This window comes from Leuciscus leuciscus (assembly GCF_965113295.1).
Source record: "Leuciscus leuciscus genome assembly, chromosome: 14".
NCBI classification, from domain to species: domain Eukaryota; kingdom Metazoa; phylum Chordata; class Actinopteri; order Cypriniformes; family Leuciscidae; genus Leuciscus; species Leuciscus leuciscus.
Genome location: NC_138738.1, coordinates 11368215 through 11385810, shown reverse-complemented (window position 1 = coordinate 11385810; position 17596 = coordinate 11368215). Strand labels below are relative to the sequence as shown.

Below are 17596 nucleotides of genomic sequence, written 5' to 3'. Positions count from 1 at the left end.
CCCAACACACCACCCCAGGTGTTCTAGGTAATACCGGTATTGTCACAAGTTTATATACAGGTGTGAACATTTCCTCACCGTTACAGTCATGAAGACAAACTTACCCGATCGCCCTGGTCCCCTTTAGATCCGGGTTGGCCGGGCTCTCCTGCTCCAGGGGCACCCTGTGGGACAGATTAGAAAGGTTCAATAATGCAGTTTCACAATTTCAGTTGCACCTTGAAATTAATCTTATGAATCCATTTTTGAAAAATAAGAATAATAAGAGCTTATTTCACAAGTCTGTGTGATCACCATAAACAAACTCAATGTCAACATACAGTTGTGGTCAGAATTATTGGCAGCCCTGGTACATATGATCAAAGATGGCTGTGAAAAATAAATCTGCATTGTTTATCCTTTTGATCTTTTATTAAAAAAATTCACAAAAATCTAACCTTTCATTGAAGTAAAATAAGTGAAAGTGGGGGATAAATCACATTATGAAATAAATGGTTTTCTCCAAAATACTTTGGCCACAATTATTGGCACCCTTTACCCCTATAATGCCTGATGAGTTTGGAGAACACCTGACAAGAGATCAGAGAACATTCCTCCAAAAGGAATCTCTCCAGATCCTTCAGATAACCAGTTCCATGTTGCTGCTTCTTCTCTTCAGTTCAGCCCAGTCATTTTCTATAGTGTTCCGTTCAGGGAACTGGGTAGGCCATGGCAGAAGCTTAATTTTGTACACAGTGACACATTTTTGTGTTGATTTTGATGTTTGTTTTGGATCGTTGTCCTGATGGAAGATCCAACCACTGGCCATTATAAAATTTCTAGCAGTAGCTGTCGGGTTTAGATTTTTAATCTGTTGCTATTTGCTAGAAGCCATGATACCATGTATCTGAACAAGATGTCCAGGACCTCCAGCCTGGAGAAGAGACCCACAACATTAAAGATCCAGTATTATAGTATATTTAACTGTGGACATGGGGTACTTTTTATCCGTTTGCTCCAAACCCATCTGGGTCTTGCTGCCAAAAAGCTATTTTTGTTTGTTTCATCTGACCATAGAATCCCGTCCCTTCTGAAGTTCCAGTCGTGTCTGACAACTGAATATGCTGGAGTTTGTTTTTGGATGAGCAAGGCAGATTTTTACTGAAAAAAACGACTATTTTTACTCAACTAATCTCTGCAATTCTCCATCTGTGATCCTTGGAGAGTCAGAATTATATTCTTTGGTTTTACTCATTGTGATGGATGATTAAGGGAATTTGGCCTTTGTGTTTCCTCATATTTAAACTCCTGTGAAACAAGTCATAGCTAGACAATTTCATGGTCCTAGTCACTCTGGTGTTCTAAAAAATTTAAATATGAATGGGAATGTACTTCAGAGATATTTTACTCATAAAAAATTCTAGGGGTGCTAATAATTGTGGCCAACATGTTTTTGAAAAATAAATTTATTTCATAATGTGATTTATCCCCCACTTTCAATTCTTTTACTTCAATGATTTTTGCACAATTTTTGAATAAAAGATCAAAAGGATAAACAATGCAGATTTATTTTTACAGCCATCTTAGATCATATTTATCAGGGGTGCCAATAATTCTGACCACAACTGTAAGTGTAACTTCGATTTTAAAATGTCCTCACTATCTCATAAGAGCAGGTGGTTTCCCAGATGAACACCTTCATTCATTTACAAAACTCACCCTTTCCCCTTTTTGTCCTCCATCTCCTTTATCACCTTTAGCACCATCAGGACCTGCAAAGCCCCTTTCACCCTAAAAGAAGAAATAGAAGAGAGTTAAAATGGTTGAAGTTTTGAATGGAACTTTGGCATTAAAAATCAGATTTTGCTGGTTTTGTACCATCTAAATGTCAGTATAAAAAAAGATTTAGACTTAAGAATAAAATGGAAATACTGTTATCTGACACAGACAAAGTCTCTGCATTGTTCTCAAAAGTCATACCCGCTCTCCTTTTCTCCCAAATGAACCTGGACCCTGCTAAAAAAAAAGCCACAGTGAAGAACGTCACCATCAAGAGGACAATTACAAATGCATGAAACATTCATATACATTTTAAAACATGAAAAGTCTTATCTTACACTGCTTCCTGGTTCCCCTTTTGCACCCTCGGTGCCCTTGTAGCAAACAGAGACACATAAATTCATATATACTTATATATATATATATATATATATATATATATATATATATATATATATGCAAGATTAATGCTGTTTGTTGAGCTGACATCTTTACTTACCTTCTCTCCAGGAAGGCCATTGCTCCCTGGCAAACCCTGAGGGCACGTATAAATTATTTACAACATGCATGTACACTCATGCATTTTCACATGGCTTGTGACTTATCATGGTTTGTGCAGCCACTCACCCTCAGTCCTTGAGGTCCAAGGGGGCCTGCTGAACCTTTATCTCCCTAACATACAAACAAAAACAGATACAAAGAAGTACATTTTTACTCACAGCTCTCTGTATATATAAGAAATATATATATATATATCTATGCTATATCTATATCTATCTTATGTAGCTTAAGGGCACACCTTTTCTCCTGCTGGACCTGAAAGGCCTCGGTCACCCTAAAAAATATCAAAATGATACAAAGAATGATATCAAAATGAAATCTCACTAATTTAAATTGTTGTACTATCTTTGTTAAAGGTGAATTAAATGACTTGGCACACATAACATTCAAAACAAGCCTGAAGAACACTAAAGAGCATAATGAATATGGTACAAATCTGGATACATTGATAGAGAGATGTTTCAGATCATGTGTAGACACATACTCACCTTGGCTCCATCTGAACCAGGAGCTCCAGTCTGTCCTCGGTCACCCTGAAGGAACAATCAAAAACAAAACTTCATCAACTGATTCATAGATTATGCATTTAGAAAGTTTAATGACACAAGTCACAATAAAGTCATGGACTGAATTTGTTTCTTTACCTTACTTCCGATTTCACCCGATGGTCCCCGGGGACCCTGAAACAAAATGACAAGAATAAAAAAAGAATAAGAATGAATGTTAAGAGTGAGCATGAAACATATTAGTGAAAGATTTTCATACCCGATCACCAGGGTCTCCGGTGTCTCCTTGGGGGCCTGGTTTACCCTCAGCACTCTCACCCTGCAACACCATCACACACACAGGCCAGGTTAAGGAAATGCATTCATAGACAAGAAAAGCAGACATTTTAAAAAAACCCACACAAATAAAATTCCTTATAAACAATGTAAACATTTTTTTATATATATGTATGTATGTGTGTCAGACAAAAACATACAGTTTCTCCTTTAGCTCCTTTTTGTCCAGTCAGTCCTCGTGGGCCCTGTGGACCAGACGGTCCAGGACTTCCCTAAAAACACACAAATACCATTAAGTGCATGCAATAAAAACTCAAAAACACACATTGTAGCACACACAACCAATTTACAGCAGCAGTCACACATACACACGTCAACATCAATTTACACTGCCACTTTGTCATGAATAATGAAAACACTCACGGGTTCACCGGCATCTCCTTTAGCAGCTACCCCACTGCCCACTCCGGGAGGACCCTATTAATCAGAATAAACAGATCAAAACATTTATGTTCAAGAAATGTGCCTAATTGTCATAACAGATGTTAGTATGCCATCAGAGAGTTCTCACAGTGATTAGATTACTTTATCCTTGTTGAATCCTTAAACAACATAGGACACTGCTTCTCCACATATAAAATAATTATTATTGCTTTCAAATTCACTAGAAATGCATCGTAAAATTAATTTCATTTATATCAGTGGAGTGTGGTGGACTTCTGAAATTATGCAAAACATTTTTTTTAACTCATGTAAATTCTTGTTCCATCTGATGTTTACATAGATTGTGTGCTAAAGGCATATGAAATACCATGTTCCTAATATATGGAATACATGCAATAAATACAATAATATTTCTCAATAATATTTCTGTATGTTTAACATACACTGAAAAATAGACTAAAAACATGCTTCATGTGGTAACATATAAATTAATGATTTAATTTGATGAATTAAAACACAGAAAAATTATTTAACATTTATATTATTGAATCAGCCTAAACATGCTTTGTCGCTTTTGGACAGTGTAACTCTAGAAATATAGTGGTTTACACACCATTGTGTAAACCTTATTTCATAATATTTGAAACCTGTAAACCTGTCTTATATCATAATATTTGTTCTGTATTATTGTTATACTGTCAATTGTTTTCTCATCTTTTTTGAGGAGGAATTTTATCATAAGAATTTATATCAACTCACCCTCTCTCCAGGGCTGCCTTTGTCACCCTGCAGGAAAATGAAATGAAACACAAAAACAGACAGGTACATGATTAGCTGAAGGCATATCTGAAACTTCAAACAGTGAAAACAATGAATTACATTTAATTACAGGTGCAAGTCTCAAAATGTCCCGTTTACATAGAAACTTACAGTAGCATCTCAAATTCTATCTGTATGAACGTGCAACAGGAGCCAAGCCCGTATTCTCTAATGAGCAACTATAGCGACAATGTCCAAAGAAATATCAAAGATGGTGACGCCCATAAAACTGAAAGGTATTATCACTTTTGACACAACAGGAGTCCAATCGAGCCGTGAATTCATCCATCAAGCCTTCTGTATTATCTGGGGTGGTGGAGAGGAGCCATACTGCACATTGAGAGACACCTAAAAGGGTCATGAAACCCTAAACCAAATTTTCTGAGATTTTAACAGAGGTATGTGTGTTGAACACCATTGAAGACAATATTAGCATCTGTTAGATTTAATAGTAGGGGGAAAATGGTAAAATTTTACTATTAGCTATTAGAAAATTAGCTATTTTCATCTTCCGGGTTTAAAATCTTCATCGTGCAGAGCACTATCGTACTTTGATGACTCATCGGTGTCTCAAAATTATTCATGTAACTGAGTTTTCTTATCCAATGAGAAGACACTTTCTCTTAATTATTCATGACACCACGTGGATCTTTCCAATGACAGACATGTCAAACTGTGATATCACGTAGTAGATGAGAGAGGCAATGATGGGACGCGCGTTTGTTTTCGTGGTGCAAAAGTTCCAGTGCATCTTTCCCCGCGATGCTGCCAGCCAGGGCTAGACTCTGGCTGTGGGCGGTTGGTTGGCCATCAACAACGGACACATCTAAACTATGTGTGTGTAGCAACCATTCAACTGGCGAATGGTGGACTTCGGTCTTGTACACCAATGCAGGTTGCGTCTTGCGATGATGCGGTCCCGAGGACTTTTCTATCGCTTCAGAGGTAAATTCTAAAATGTAACCCTGACCTCGTTATTAAAATTTAGATATTTCGATAATACCTCAATTGTATGGAACGAATGCTTAATTTGTGCAAATTTCTATGTCACTGTCCATCTTTATTATGTGGGTTTAGGGGGCGCGTAGATCTATGTACGGAACGTTTTTTTTGGGGGGGGGGATTTTTTTTTTTTTATATATATGCATTTATAGTGTGTATATAAACAAATATATATTTTATAATGACATAATTATACATATACATGTACATTTATATGTTTTAAATACAATTATGATTACTGTAGTAGGCTAATATATGTAGCAGGGCACTCAGTTACTTTTGAAAGGACAAAAATAAGGTGTCAGTGTATTTCATTAGACTTTAACTTTGCCAGCTATAAAAAAAATCTAGCATTTCCTCATGTTTTACCACTGATTTTTAGTGACAGTCGATATGGATGGGCCACTGGCGATGACAGTTTCCCCCCCTCCCCTCTCCCCTCTCCCCTGCCGTGCCATACCACACCCACTTCTCACAGCCGTCCACGCCCATTTAAGTTGCATTTTTTAAAAAGATTGTGAGCTAGACTTGAGCTGAAAGAGGGGGGTTTCATGACCCTTTAAACAGAAAAGGCAAAGGATTCTGACCTTAATAGGAAGCCCCGGAGAGCCTGGCAACCCAGGGCGACCATCCTGTCCAGACAGACCTTGTGGACCTGCCTCTCCTTTTGCCCCAACCAGACCTGGACGACCAGGAGTGCCCTAAAAAGACACAGAGACATAGAACAGGTAATGTAATAACCCTGTTGTTTACTTGAGCGCTCATACATGCTGCTTTTTTGTCAATGTGCAGGTGTGAGTGATTTTCTCGTGTTTCTTACAGGGATCCCTGGCTCTCCTTTACGGCCTGGTAAACCTCCTCCAACAGCAGATCCAGATTCCCCCTGTAGTAAATAGTAAAATCCTGCTAAATAAAGGGGTAGAGTAGAGCAGTGAGAGATTAATTTTAATATCAATATCTTACCCTTTCACCTTTCTCTCCCTTCAATCCCTGAGGCCCCACAAGACCTGGTTCTCCCTGTAAAACAAAACAGATAAAACATTTTGTAAGAGTTTGTGTATGTTTTTTGTTTATATATGTAGTTTGTTAATGAGTACTCACAGGGTCTCCTCTAACACCTGGTAATCCCTGACTGCCCTAAAAAACAGAATGGCATCACACAATGAACTTTAATATTTTAAGTGGCATTGTTTTAAAGGGGATTTAAATAATTAAGAGATTAAGAGATTTTATTATGCATCCAGCCCTGATTATTACCATTCATGTTTTGCATTAGATGTACATATATCATTATCCACAAATACCTGTTTTAACAGCACCACTTAATTACATTGGGTCTCATTCATGAAACACGAGCAGAACGAATTTTTGTGTAAATCGTGTGTAAAGTGGTTCTGGCGTAAATTTTCGGATTCATTAAAATGTTCGTATTTTACAAATGTTAGTTGGTACGAAAGAAATCTACACCTGCTCCCAGCCACGCGTAAATAGTGCGTTTAACATCCGAACGTTTTGCTCATTAATAAGGCTGCATTTTAATTCACCTTAATCAGGTACATATTTACACAGCATTTTGAAAAAATATTATATATAGTAATTACATACAGGTTTTCTTTTTACTTTTATTACGAGAGCCAGTAATAGCATCTGCAAACGGAACACAAGTCCGCAAGTCTTTTTTTATTTTTTTATATTCAAGCTGTTTATTCATTTTTAAGTCCGCAAGTAAGTCACAAGTGTTGCAGTCAAGCTTCTGTCACGGTTGAGGAATTCATTGACGCTCCCTTGCACTGTGTGTGTTTGTTTTGTGAATGAATGTGTGTGTGTGGGCGTGGTCGCTGATTGTCCTCAGGGAAATCAGCGACAGGTGTTGTGCATTACCACTGCCTATTTATACTCACCTCATGCGTCTTGTGTTTGTCAGATCGTTGTTTTGTGGATGTTGCCTGTTGTGTTCCTGTTTCTTCGGCTCCTCGTGTCTCCTGCTTTGTCTTCATCTGGAAGTTCGTCGTTGCAGTTTATGTCGACACTCTTCACCAACACTGGGTTCATCACTTCACGTCTGACCATCGGATCGAGTTGTCCACGCAAGCCTGCGCTGCCTTGCCTTCAACATCATCAGAGACTACCATCGTACTGAGAAGGATCTTGTGATCTACACACCTCTCTAGAGTACTGCATCGGCGATCTTCCAACTCTACTGAGAACTTTGTCATCTTCCCTTTTCACTCTGAGACTGGTGCTTTATATTCAAATAAAGATCTGTTTTACTTGCTATTGTCCCCTCTATCCTTTCGTAACAGAACGATCTGACCATGCAGGGGGCAGCAAGCGGATCTGAAGTCACAGATTACTTCGCACACAACACAGCCCGTATGGAGCGGCAGGAGGAGAATCTCGCCGCAACTGGAAGAGCGGTGCAGGCATTGGTGGCGCAGGTGTCCGGGCTCACCCAACAGATTCAACAACTGACACAGCCCATTGCGCCCAACCCACCGCCGATCCCCCCCGCACCACCCGCACCCGCCCGTCAACATGAGCCACGTCTGCCGACGCCGGAGAGTTATTCTGGTGAGCCAAGTTATTGTAGAGCTTTCTTGACCAAGTGCTCTATGTTTTTTGCTCTCCAACCCCAGACATTTTGCACTGAGGATTCGAAAGGTGGCCTTCGTGCTTACACTGCTGTCCGGGCGTGCGGCGCTATGGGGGACGGCGGAGTGGGAGAACCATCGATCCTGTTGTGACTCGTTCGCGGCACTCTCGGAGGAGATGAAGAGGGTGTTTGATCGGGCAGTCGCAGGCAGAGAGGCGGCTCGCCAGCTCGCAGACATCCGCCAGGGGGAAAGATCCGTCGCCGACTATTCCATTGAGTTTCGCACCCTCTCCGCAGAGTGCCGCTGGAACGAGGAGGCGCAATGGGACATCTTCCTGCATGGGCTGGCTGACCGCATCCAACGTGAGATTTATACCCTGGATCTGCCAGAGAAGTTCGACGACCTGATCGAACTGGCCTTAAGAGTGGATGCACGCCTGCATCGGTTGGAACTACACACTCGTACAACACCTACACAGAGGAGTTTTGGGATCTCCCCACTCGACGCTCGTGATGCGGTCAGCCCCGTCGACGATCACGAGCCCATGCAGGTGGGTCGAGCCCGGCTCTCCCGGGAGGAGAGAGAGAGAAGGAGGTCCCGAGGTTTGTGTCTCTACTGTGGCGGAGCTGGACATTTTCTCAATAATTGCCCAGTAAAATAGCGTGCCCGGCAGTGAAGAAGAGGATCCTGTCGGGCGGGGTCTCCATCCAGAAAACCTCTTCCACCCTCCTCCCGGTGAGATTGCAGTGGGCAACTCGGTCACATCACTGTCAAGCTCTTCTCGACTCCGGGGCAGAAGGTAACTTTATGGACTGGTCACTTGCACAACAGCTTCAGATACCCATCATACCACTCACTAACAAGATCTCAGTCAACGCACTCAATGGTCAACAGTTACCCACAGTATCTCACACCACCAGTCAGATAACACTCATCACATCCGGCAATCATTCTGAAGAACTGTCATTTCTCCTCATGGACTCCCCTCAGGTTCCCGTTGTTCTCGGTCACCCCTGGCTGGTGCAGCATAACCCCAGGGTGAACTGGGGACATAATTCTGTTTCTGCCTGGAGCACTGACTGTTATGCGTCTTGTTTAGTGTCTGCTGGTTCGTCTCTGTCTTGTTCTGTCTTGCAGGAGGAGTCAGTGAATTTGTCAAACGTGCCCGCTAAGTACCTCGACCTGAAGGAAGTGTTCAGTAAGTCCAGAGCTGCTTCTCTTCCTCCGCATCGTCCCTATGACTGTGCGATAGATCTACTGCCAGGTACGTCTCCGCCCAAGGGCAAGCTTTACTCTCTGTCTGTTCCCGAGAGGGAGGCCATGGAGAAATATATTTCTGATTCTCGGGCATCCAAATTCATCCGACCTTCCTCTTCTCCAGCGGGGGCGGGGTTCTTTTTTGTGGGGAAGGACGGTTCTCTGCGACCTTGCATTGATTACCGAGGGCTGAACAACATCACGGTAAGGAATACTTATCCTTTGCCGTTGATATCTTCAGCCTTCGAGAGGTTGCAGGGAGCGTCGGTCTTCACAAAACTGGACTTACGAAATGCTTATCATTTGGTCCGCATCAGGAAGGGGGATGAATGGAAGACCGCTTTTAACACCCCAGAGGGCACTTTGAATACTTGGTTATGCCTTTTGGGCTTTCCAATAGCCCAGCGGTCTTCCAGGCACTCGTCAATGATGTGCTGAGAGACATGGTCGATCAGTTCATTTATGTCTACCTGGATGACATATTGATTTTTTTCTTCATCTCTCCAGGAACACGTTCAGCACGTCAGACGAGTGCTTCAGAGGTTGCTAGAGAATGGGCTTTTTGTCAAGGCGGAGAAATGCGCTTTTCATGCACAGTCTGTCCCTTTCCTAGGTTACGTCATTTCGTCTGAGGGAGTGCGTATGGATCCTGACAAAGTTAAGGCTGTGGTGGATTGGCCAAGTCCAGATTCCCGCAAGGCCCTACAGAGGTTTCTGGGGTTCGCCAATTTTTTCCGACGTTTCATTCGTAATTACAGCCAACTAGCCGCACCTCTGACTGCCTTGACCTCCCCCAGAACGACGTTCAGGTGGTCCGAAACAGCCGAAGCTGTATTCGCCAACCTGAAGAGCCGCTTCGTTTCGGCTCCCATTCTTACGACCCCTGATCTGTCACGTCAGTTCGTGTTGGAGGTCGATGCGTCAGAGGTGGGGGTAGGCGCAGTGCTCTCTCAGCGCTCTTCTTCAGACGACAAGATGCATCCTTGCGCGTTCTTTTCTCATCGTTTGTCGCCTACCGAACGTAACTATGACATTGGTAACAGAGAGTTGTTGGCAGTCAAGTTAGCATTGGAAGAATGGCGACATTGGTTAGAAGGGTCGGGGGTACCTTTTATCGTCTGGACTGATCACAAGAACTTAGAATATATTCAATCTGCCAAAAGACTCAACTCCAGGCAGGCTCAGTGGGCTCTTTTTTTTCGGTCGTTTTGATTTTACTCTTTCGTACCACCCGGGTTCTAAAAACATCAAACCCAATTCTTTATCTCGTATTTTTGATCCATCCGAACGCCCGTCTACTCCCGAGTGCATTTTACCGGAGACTCTATTCATCTCCACACTCCGATGGGAGGTCGAATCGAAGGTCAAGACGGCCTTAGAAGGGGTAACGCCTCCGTCCCGGTGCCCACCGAACCGTTTGTTTGTGCCGGAGGGATTACGGTCCGACGTTATTCAGTGGGGTCATTGTTCCAATGTAGCCTGTCACCCAGGAGTAAACCGTACTAGATTTCTAGTTAAGCAACGGTTCTGGTGGCCATCTATGGCTTGCGACATTCGAGATTTTGTTTTGGCCTGCTCGATCTGTGCGATTGGTAAGACTTCCAATCGACCCCCAGATGGGCTTCTTCAACCGCTGTCTGTCCCTTCGAGACCCTGGTCCCACATAGCGCTAGATTTTGTTACCGCCCTCCCAAGGCAATACGGTTGTTTTAACCGTAGTGGACCGGTTCTCGAAGGCGACTCATTTTATTCCCTTGCCCAAATTGCCTTCAGCCAAGGAAACAGCGGTGACTGTCATCGATCACGTCTTTCGGTTACATAGCCTCCCGACGGACGTGGTCTCTGACAGGGGATCCCAATTTGTCTCCAAATTTTGGCAAGAATTTTGTAAATTACTGGGGGCCACTGTCAGTCTATCTTCGGGTTACCACCCCCAGAGCAACGGGCAGACCGAGAGAGCCAACCAAGATTTGGAGAGAATGTTGCGATGTGTTGCCGCCAAGAATCCTTCCTCTTGGTGTCAACAACTCTCAATGGTGGAGTACGCACACAACTCGTTACCTGTGTCATCCACGGGCCTATCTCCGTTTGAGGGTAGCTTAGGGTACCAGCCACCTATTTTTCCTAGTCTGGAATCCGAAGTCGCGGTCCCCTCCGCTCACGCTTTTGTCCAGAGGTGTCACCGTACATGGACCAGAGCCCGTGAGACTCTGCTCCAAGTAAGGGCGCGCACCAAGGTTAAGGCCGATCGCCACCGGTCAAGACCTCCCGTGTATGTCGTCGGTTCCAAAGTGTGGCTTTCTACTAAGAACATTCCACTCCGCTCCGTTTCTAATAAGCTAGCTCCCAAATTCATTGGCCCATTTCCTGTCACCAAGATCATTAGTCCGGTGACAGTTCGCCTCAAACTCCATCCTGCGTACAGAAGAATTCATCCCGTGTTCCATGTTTCCAAATTGAAACCCGTATTTTTTTCACCCATTAATCCGCCAGCCCCGGTTCCCCCACCGCCGCGACTCGTAGATGGGGAACCCACTTATTCGGTAAATCGAATTCTGGACTCGAGACGGAGGGGACGCGGATTCCAGTATCTGGTGGACTGGGAGGGTTACGGTCCGGAGGAGAGAAGTTGGGTACCTGCTAGGGACATCCTGGATCACTCCCTTATCGATGATTACAATCGCCAGGTAAGGGAGTCTGGGAACGCCAGGAGGCGTTCCTAGGAGGGGGGGTACTGTCACGGTTGAGGAATTCATTGACGCTCCCTTGCACTGTGTGTTTGTTTTGTGAATGAATGTGTGTGTGTGGGCGTGGTCGCTGATTGTCCTCAGGGAAATCAGCGACAGGTGTTGTGCATTACCACTGCCTATTTATACTCACCTCATGCGTCTTGTGTTTGTCAGATCGTTGTTTTGTGGATGTTGCCTGTTGTGTTCCTGTTTCTTCGGCTCCTCGTGTCTCCTGCTTTGTCTTCGTCTGGAAGTTCGTCGTTGCAGTTTGTCTTCACACTTCACCAACACTGGGTTCATCACTTCACGTCTGACCATCGGATCGAGTTGTCCACGCAAGCCTGCGCTGCCTTGCCTTCAACATCATCAGAGACTACCATCGTACTGAGAAGGATCTTGTGATCTACACACCTCTCTAGAGTACTGCATCGGCGATCTTCCAACTCTACTGAGAACTTTGTCATCTTCCCTTTTCACTCTGAGACTGGTGCTTTATATTCAAATAAAGATCTGTTTTACTTGCTATTGTCCCCTCTATCCTTTCGTAACAGCTTCATGTCGAACCATTTTCTTTTCACTTCTGGGACTGTTCGATTAACAGATGAAACTCCATTAACAGCATCTGCCAAGCATTTTTACCTAAAGCATTTAGGTAAAAGCATTATTACCTAAAAAATCCTTTTTTTTAGGACCTGATACTATGTACGCTTGAAAATAAAATGTGGTGTTTTGAATGAACTTCTGATAATAAAACTTCAATTTCTGCATCTGAGAAATGTATCTTCTTCATTCGCTTTTGAGAAGATATATGAAATCCTTCGTTTCGTGTCATAATAATGCCCATATATAGTTGTCAGTCGGTTTTAATGGGCGGGATTTATGGTAATTGAGAGAATGAACGTGCACGCGCGTCCCATTTACGACTGATTGGAATTCATTAACCCACACACACATTTCACTATCAAATCTGACGTTTACGAAGTATTTGTGAATCAGGAGAAGAATTTTCGGGAATGTCTCTTTACGCGCAAATCACTCACATATTTACTCGTATATTTACGAATGTTTCATGAATGAGACCCATTGTTCATGTTTCATTCTTACTGGTAGTCCAACTGCACCAGAACGACCTGGAACACCTGGACTGCCGTCCAATCCTGGAAAACCCTGAAAAAGATGGACAGAAACAAATAGAGAGGTTGAGAGAATATCAACATGTGTGATCTGTGTGCGTATGTGTGTATGCATAGTTAAGTGCCACTTACTCTCTCGCCTTTCTCTCCTCTCACTCCCAGACCACTGCCTGGTTGACCTGGTGGCCCCTCTGGTCCTCTGGGGCCCTCACGACCCGATAAACCATCACGACCCTATTTAAAAAAACAAACACACAGAATTAGACAGACATTTACTCCAGCATGTAGAAACAAATTGTTTCTAAGCAAGAATTAATGCATCCCATTGTGTAGATGAACAAACACAGCTAAATGTGCATGTAGATGAACTTACAGGCTCGCCTTTCCTTCCATCTACTCCATCTCTGCCTCTTTCACCCTGTATACACACAAAAAGACATAATGTATTCACAAGAAAACTACAGTAAATATAAAGGTCAACAAGTCAACTTGCAGTGTTTATATGCAAAAACAAAAAGAAAGACACCACATTACCTTCTGACCCTGTTCCCCTTTAGCACCCTGCAACAAAGACATAAGTAAACATCTTTTGTGGTACAAGTTGCATGTAGATGTGCAAATGTAAACAAAAACAAAACTTGCTTAAGTGTATATGCATCTTTTATGTGTAATTATGTTTGGGTGTTTGTGTATTTTCAATACACACTTACCCTGGGGCACTCTACTGTACAAGGCCCTGTCTAAAAGGAGACAACAAATCAAAGTGAGTCTTTTTTGTACCAGGTCTTCTTTTCTCATAAATAGACACTATCAGAGAGGTTTGAAACCTTCTGCTGTATCATGACTCTCGCAGGCTTAACAGGCCAAGCAAGCGTCATAATAAAAAAAATGATGATACGACATTAATGACAGCTTAGACGGATGGATTGTATCTGACCGTGACACTGGTCCCCCGTGCAAGGCCACAGAGGAGGTCTGCCAGGTCGGGGTGGAGACCATAGAGCTGATTTGTGTCTTGAGCAAAGATCAGATTCTGAGTGCTGCCATCAGTCACTGCCAAACGGAGCTCTGTAGGGTCTGCCCGTCCAATTCCTACCGCCAACACTGTCACACCTGAGGGACAGAGTTATTACAGCGCTAACTCACTCATATGAACATGGGACAGAGCAGCCGGGATGGTTTGCTGTGTGTGTGTAAATTTAATATGTTGGTTCTGATTTTGTATGGCTTACCATCGGCTCTAACAGTGGCAGCAGGTTTGCTAAGATCATCGGTTGACTTTTCGTCAGCGATAATAACAACCACCCCAGGAACGCCAGACCTCCGACCTGCTGCCGTGCTCAGCAAAAACTGACGCGCGTATGTCATTGCCCGGCCTGCACATAAAATCAGAATATATCAATACACTCACGTTCAACATAATGTTACCATATATATAATTTAGATTCTGATGAAAAAAAATTATATTTTGAAATTAAATTAAACTTTGGTGTTATGTTTTGTCACAGTTAAAAACGCCTTCAATGCTCTCATTACTTTGGAAAAAATTTACATATATAACATGACCTGGACATTCACATACTTACTCTTGGTACACCAACATCAAAACAGGATAGCCACAAAGTTTAAAAATATTAATTAAAAATTAAAACATACAAACTAACCTATATTATTTCCTGGTCTGTCATTGAATGGGATTGACGAAATATCCCGCAGAAGGCTCTCACTGTTGCTATGACGATTGAGGAGGAAGCTCACTTTTGGATCTTCACTGTACATCACTACCCCCATCTGGAGCAAACAGGTATTACAAGCACTTCATTAACACTGGCCTGCTCAATGCTTCATTCACTCTGTCAGAAGAGGGTACTCTCAATTTATATATATATATATATATATATATATATATAAAAAAGTGAATATCATGACTACAGTACATAGTATAGTACATAGTACCTACCTAGTATAAAAAGATAGAAAGAAATGCACCTGAGAGTCTCTGGGACCGATGGAGGTGAAGGATCTAGCAGAACTAGCCAACAGAGACAACACACGTGCTCCCAGGCCAGAGCGATCACGAGACGCAGGAACAAGGAAGACCACATCCAAACGGCCTCCAACACACACTAAAACATGGATGTATTAAACATATTAAGCTATGAATACAGATGAAGAACAATACAGTCAATAGAACAATGTTGCAATTCATGTAGTCCATTAAATCATCACTGCTGTTTGCAGAACAACTCGAAACATTTGTTACCCAGCTACACAGCCATGAAATCTTGGCTTGTAAAAATAAAGCTATGCTAAAAATAAAGCTAATATAAGCACACAGCTATGAACGTTTTTCTGTATAAATGATGACTACATTCATTGCACATTGATAGTGTTTTAAAGTACAACAAGACATCAAGCACTATGACCATTTGTCGGTCTCTGCAACTTTAAAAAAATTGCTAGTAGTGAGAGCATGTAGTGAGCGAAACATCTCCCTGTGACTGACTAGTTTAATAGCATGTTGTTCACTGTACTCACACTGCAAGCTATAATTTGCCTGAACTTCAAAGTCAAGAGGGTACTGTATGAAATAAACCCACAAAGGTTTTACTGAAAGAGTCAAAGACCTGTATTTTCTATAAACATCATTGTTACTTATTTTAGAGTAAAAAATAATGGTAAATTAAATATATTGCTCATACTGAACACAAATGCATATAAATACTGAAATAAGTACTTACATTTGTTAAAATACCAATAATATAGTATGTTTTATTTAGTGCTGTCAATTGATTAAAAAAAATTGCTCGATTAATCACAGAAAAAACGCAATTAACAACATTTACGTTTTTATAGGTTTATATTTAGTTTATATATTCTATAATGTAATAATTTCACAGTTAATCTCCAAATTAATGTTGAAACAACATAAAGACAGTATATTTTAAATACTTAAATACAGCTATTGATGTCTGGATAAAAATTACGGCCAATCAACATTACAGTGTAATTGAAAGCTATACATTTTTTATGTAAATATAGGAATATTAAGTTATCAAACAGTCTGCACTGCATAAATTATAAATTAAATAAAGACTAACCTTTATTAAGGGCCCTATTTTAACGATCTAAGCGCACTAAAGCGAATGCCGCAAGTGTACTTAGGGCGTGTCCGAATCCACTTTTGCTAGTTTAACGACGGAAAAAATGGTCAGCGCGCCAGGCGCATGGTCTAAAAGGGGGTGTCCCTATTCTCTTAATGAGTAATGGGTGTGTTTTGGGATTTACGTGCATTAAACCAATCAGAGTCTCATCTCCCATTCCCTTTAAATGCCAGTTGCGCTCACGCCATGGCAGATTCGCTATTTACATGACGGAATTTGATAGTGGAAAGACCTGCTCATGTGCGAGGTAAAAGTGCGCAAGCAGACCATCTACGGGACAAGCCGGATTCCACCATATCTTTATGTACACAATAATAATCTTTTACATTGTAATCCTTTTATTTTAAATATTTGGCATGTTTGTGTGCTGCTGTGCATCCCTGTGTGTTTAATGAGCAGAGTGTATGCACGTTGTTGACCCGTCTATAGGCGCACATTACTAACGCGCTCATTAAATAACAAATAAAATGTTGCAGTCTATTTCTGTTGCCTCAAAATAGCAACGCGCCAACAATGCGCCAGAACACACCTCGTTTTCAGACCAGCACACCCATGGGCGAACAAATGGGCGCAAATGCAAATGCTTTTGCAAAAACAAACCTTGAATGGTTTGAAAGCATTTACATGAATAAGAGCGTGGTCATATTATGTAACGCTACCCAAAGGATGACAAAAATGTACGGATGCTGCGTTAATTGCGTTAAATATTTTAACGCGTTAAACTGGACAAAAACGTATCACATGCGTTAACGAGTTAACGTTGACAGCCCTAGTTAAATTTTTTTTTTATTAATTTTTTTATTAAATATGTGCACAATGCATCTGAAGTCCTCACTATAACAATCAGTTAATTAATTAAACGATTTCAATTTGTCAGTACTGTAGTCAGGAGTGAAAGAGACAGAAACCGTATAACCTGTTCGTTCCTCCACGGTGGCCTCAGGCCCAATCTGGTTTTGGAAGTTTGGTTGCACAGTGAAACGGTATAGACGGCCCAGTTGTAGACCCATCACACGGTACGAGGTGGCTGTTCCGGGCAGCGTTTCAGACTGACTCGTTCCTGTGTCTAAAGAGAGAGAGTATATAATACACTAAATGCAACTCTAATTGTGTTTTTGATCCTTAATAAACCACACACTATCAATTCCTGAACTTTTGGAAGACTCACCCTCTACCTCTGTCCAGCGTAAAATATAGCCTGTAGCTCCAGTTACTGGTGACCAGCCTAAAAGGACTGAATTCTCAGTACTGTCTGTCACACTCAAACCAGTCACGGGTGGCAGGGCATCTAAAAAAAGAGACAGAAATTATGAATGAAAGAGGCTGGAAAAAGACAGATAGATAAAATATGAG

General features: G+C 41.9%; 1 protein-coding gene across 4 annotated transcripts in view; it reads right to left on the bottom strand.

Annotated features, from left to right (window-relative positions):
• The window catches only part of col7a1 (collagen, type VII, alpha 1), a 78610-nt gene that overhangs the window by 39436 nt on the left and 21578 nt on the right, over positions 1-17596 (bottom strand). For 3 of the 4 annotated variants that reach the window (XM_082137100.1, XM_082137101.1, XM_082137102.1), the window contains exons 24-51: positions 17412-17531; positions 17160-17309; positions 15069-15205; positions 14744-14870; positions 14312-14455; positions 14017-14192; positions 13790-13819; positions 13614-13640; positions 13453-13497; positions 13212-13313; positions 13051-13113; positions 6468-6503; positions 6330-6383; positions 6187-6249; positions 5954-6067; positions 4305-4331; positions 3525-3578; positions 3302-3373; positions 3085-3144; positions 2964-2999; positions 2808-2852; positions 2558-2593; positions 2386-2430; positions 2258-2293; positions 2097-2132; positions 1960-1995; positions 1699-1770; positions 105-164 (exon numbers count right to left, since the gene is read on the bottom strand). In XM_082137100.1, coding sequence (XP_081993226.1) covers positions 105-164; positions 1699-1770; positions 1960-1995; positions 2097-2132; positions 2258-2293; positions 2386-2430; positions 2558-2593; positions 2808-2852; positions 2964-2999; positions 3085-3144; positions 3302-3373; positions 3525-3578; positions 4305-4331; positions 5954-6067; positions 6187-6249; positions 6330-6383; positions 6468-6503; positions 13051-13113; positions 13212-13313; positions 13453-13497; positions 13614-13640; positions 13790-13819; positions 14017-14192; positions 14312-14455; positions 14744-14870; positions 15069-15205; positions 17160-17309; positions 17412-17531 — 2003 coding nt within the window. The remainder of the gene's footprint in view (positions 1-104; positions 165-1698; positions 1771-1959; positions 1996-2096; positions 2133-2257; positions 2294-2385; positions 2431-2557; positions 2594-2807; positions 2853-2963; positions 3000-3084; positions 3145-3301; positions 3374-3524; positions 3579-4304; positions 4332-5953; positions 6068-6186; positions 6250-6329; positions 6384-6467; positions 6504-13050; positions 13114-13211; positions 13314-13452; positions 13498-13613; positions 13641-13789; positions 13820-14016; positions 14193-14311; positions 14456-14743; positions 14871-15068; positions 15206-17159; positions 17310-17411; positions 17532-17596) is intronic. The other variant, XM_082137103.1, reaches the window with a different exon arrangement.